This window comes from Protobothrops mucrosquamatus, unplaced genomic scaffold (genome assembly GCF_001527695.2).
Source record: "Protobothrops mucrosquamatus isolate PMUCROS unplaced genomic scaffold, P.Mucros_1.0 scaffold2354, whole genome shotgun sequence".
Classification (NCBI taxonomy): domain Eukaryota; kingdom Metazoa; phylum Chordata; class Lepidosauria; order Squamata; family Viperidae; genus Protobothrops; species Protobothrops mucrosquamatus.
In genome coordinates this window covers 54,995-57,839 of record NW_015388432.1, presented here as the reverse complement: position 1 = coordinate 57,839, position 2,845 = coordinate 54,995, and the positions used below count along the sequence as shown (strand labels likewise).

At 68.4% G+C, this 2,845-nt stretch overlaps 1 protein-coding gene across 1 annotated transcript; it reads left to right on the top strand.

The window, feature by feature from the left end:
* The first annotated feature begins 811 nt into the window (after nucleotides 1-811).
* ZBTB9 (zinc finger and BTB domain containing 9) lies at nucleotides 812-2,263 on the top strand. The gene has a single exon (XM_029285854.1). The coding sequence runs from the start codon at nucleotides 812-814 to the stop codon at nucleotides 2,261-2,263; it is 1,452 nt and encodes a 483-aa protein (XP_029141687.1).
* Nucleotides 2,264-2,845: the final 582 nt, after the last annotated feature.

Genomic DNA, 2,845 nt, shown 5'->3' with positions numbered 1-2,845 from the left:
TTTTTTTTTCTCCTTTTCCTTCCTGGAGTGTGTGGTGACAACAGAAGAAAATGTTTAATAAAAGCAGTTGGTCTTTTACGCCACGTCTCTCGCTCCGGGCCCGGGAGGTGGGACGGGGGGGGGGCGGCGGCGGAGGAGTCGTGTGGACGCAGCCGGGGACAGACGCGGGTCGGCCGGACAGAAGCCGCGAGACGCGAGAGGACCGCGTGGCTGACAGCCCTCCGCGCGGCCACGCCCGCCCCGCGCTCAGCCAATCGGGGGAAGGCCCGCCCCCTCTTTATCGTGGGACTGGGCGGGGGGGACCTGCAAAAAATACATATATATAAACATAGTTTCTGGGCGCACAGCCAATCGGCCAGCAGATCGACATCCGGGTCAGGCCGTCAGCACCGCCTCCCGGCCTCTGACCCTGGTGACGCCAAGGGGCGGACAAAACCGTTCGATGCTTCCCCTCCCTCTCCCCGGGCGCTCTCTTGATTGGTCTGGAAAGGAGCGGGAGGTCGGGCAGCGGCCTCTTTCCGGCTCCTAATTGGGCGAGGCGCTCGAGGGGGGCGGGACGAGTCGTCCAACGGCGGTGGCTGCGGTTCCTGCCCAGGAGTTGGAGGGGGGGGGAAATCTCGAGCGTGTCCGTCTCCTTTCCTGCGCATTTGCGGAGGACGGCTCCGCTCCCGTGGGGAGTGCGGGGCTCGCCTGATCTCGGTGCGCGCTGCGGAGGGAGGGCGCCCGCCGCCGGCAGCCCCCTGAGCGTGTGCAGAGCGCCCCCTCCCTCCCTCCCTCCCTCCCCCGGGGGCGCTGCCTGCGCTGCCCGGCCATGGAGCAGCCCGACGGGGCGCGCAGCGTGCAGATCGAGTTCCCGCACTACGCGGCGGGGCTGCTGGAGTCGCTGAACCGGCACCGGCTGGAGGGCAAGTTCTGCGACCTGGCCGTGCACGTGCAGGGCCGCGTCTTCCAGGCGCACAAGAGCGTCCTGGCCGCCGCCTCGCCCTACTTCCACGACAAGCTGCTGCTGCGCGACACGGGCCGCCTCGTCCTGCCGGCGGTCATCGCGCCCGACGCCTTCGAGAACCTCCTGCAGCTCATCTACTCGGGCCGCCTCCGGCTGCTGCTCGACGCCCTGCCCGGCCACCTGCTGGCGGCCAGCGGGCTGCAGATGTGGCAGGTGGTGGACCAGTGCTCGGGCGTCCTCCGGGAGCTGGAGGGGGCCGGCGGGCCGCTCTCCCGCCGCCCCTGGGCCGCCCGCACGGCCGAGAGCCCCAGCAGCAGCAGCGGCGGCGCCGGCCGCCACCCGGGCCTCCGGGAGGACGGAGGGGCCGCGAGGGGCGCCCGGGGACCCCGCCGGCCCTGCCGCCCGCAGCTCGAGGACCTGGGCGAGGAGGTGGTGAAGATCCGGGTCGCCCAGGAAGACGAGGAAGAGGAGGAGGAGGAGGAAGAGGAAGAAGAGGAGGAAGAGCACCGGCAGGCCCAGATCTGCAGTGGCTCCATGAAAGTGGTCTTGGACGAGGAGGAGGAGGAGGAGGAGGAGGAGGAAGGCCGCAGGGGCAGAGACCGTCCTGGCCAGGGGTCCAGGGAGCCGGGCCCGGCCTTCGCTTTGCCCCGAGAGCCCCCCAAAGTCTTCTACATCAAGCAGGAGCGCTTTGACCCGGAGGAGGAGGCCCCTCCCTCTGCGCTGGGGGGCAGCCCGGCTTCCTACCGCTCGGAGGCCGCCTTCCTGAAATCCCTGGGCGCCTCGGAGGTGCCGGGCCTCTGCCAGGCGGAGATCCAGGCCGCTGGGGAGCTCGGCTACCTCCTGCCCGGCGGGGCCTCCTCGTCCACGGCCCCGGGCTCCTTGGCCGGGAAGCCCCAGCCCCTCCCCGCAGACTCCGTGGCGGCTTTCCCCGAGAGCTCGTGGAAGCCCGTGGACCTGCACGGCAACGAAATCCTTGCCCAGGCCGTGCACGGCCAGGTGGTGCACGCGCCCGTCAAGCTGATGTCCGCGCCCGACGGGAAGAAGTTCGGCTGCCTGTGCGGGAAGCGCTTCGCCGTCAAGCCCAAGCGGGACCGGCACATCATGCTGACCTTCAGCCTGCGGCCCTTCGGCTGCTCCGTCTGCAACAAGAAGTTCAAGCTGAAGCACCACCTGACGGAGCACATGAAGACCCACGAGGGCAGCCTGCACGCCTGCGAGGACTGCGGGCGCAAGTTCCGCGTCCAGAGCTGCTTCCTGAAGCACAAGGAGCTCTGCAAGGGGCAGGGCTGGGCCACCGCCTGCTGGACCTACAAGTAGGGTGGGGGGCAGGGCTGCCTTCGAAGGGGGGAGGGTGGGCCGGCCGGCCCTCTGCTTCCTCCTGAATTCCACCCAGGTGGGGGGGACCGAGAGCAGGCCAGCTTGTCCACCCCTTTGCTCTGCTGGTCTCCTGTGCGGAGAGCCCCCCAACATCTGGGGTGCTCCCAGGCGGCCCCTCCCCCTGATGAGATATGGGTGCCGGAAGCAGGCTCCCCCTCCCCTCCTTTGCCGCTCTCATCCTCTTTCAGACCCCCCAAAACCGCCTCTTGTGGGTGAGGAATTACTTGGGACAGGCCATCTCCCGGGGCCTGATGGTCTCTCTCTCGGGTGGTTGAAAGAATAACCCGGAAGCGGGCTGGGGGACCCTTGAGGGGGTCTTGCTTAGTAAGCAAAGCCTGCACTGGGGAGTGGGGGGGGAGAGTGGCATCCAGGAACAGTATATAGCCGGGCTGGGTGGCTTCAGTGGATTGGCGGCTGGCTTGGAAGTCTTCCTCCAGGGGTCCGCCATCCAATGGGAGGGAGGGGGGCTCTGCCACCCAGTCCTTTCATGAAGGCAGGGGATGAAGAGGTTGTGTGTGTGTG

Excerpts from the sequence above, each read along its gene's own strand:
- ZBTB9 (XM_029285854.1), top strand. The coding sequence starts at position 812 with ATGGAGCAGCCCGACGGGGCGCGCAGCGTGCAGATCGAGTTCCCGCAC.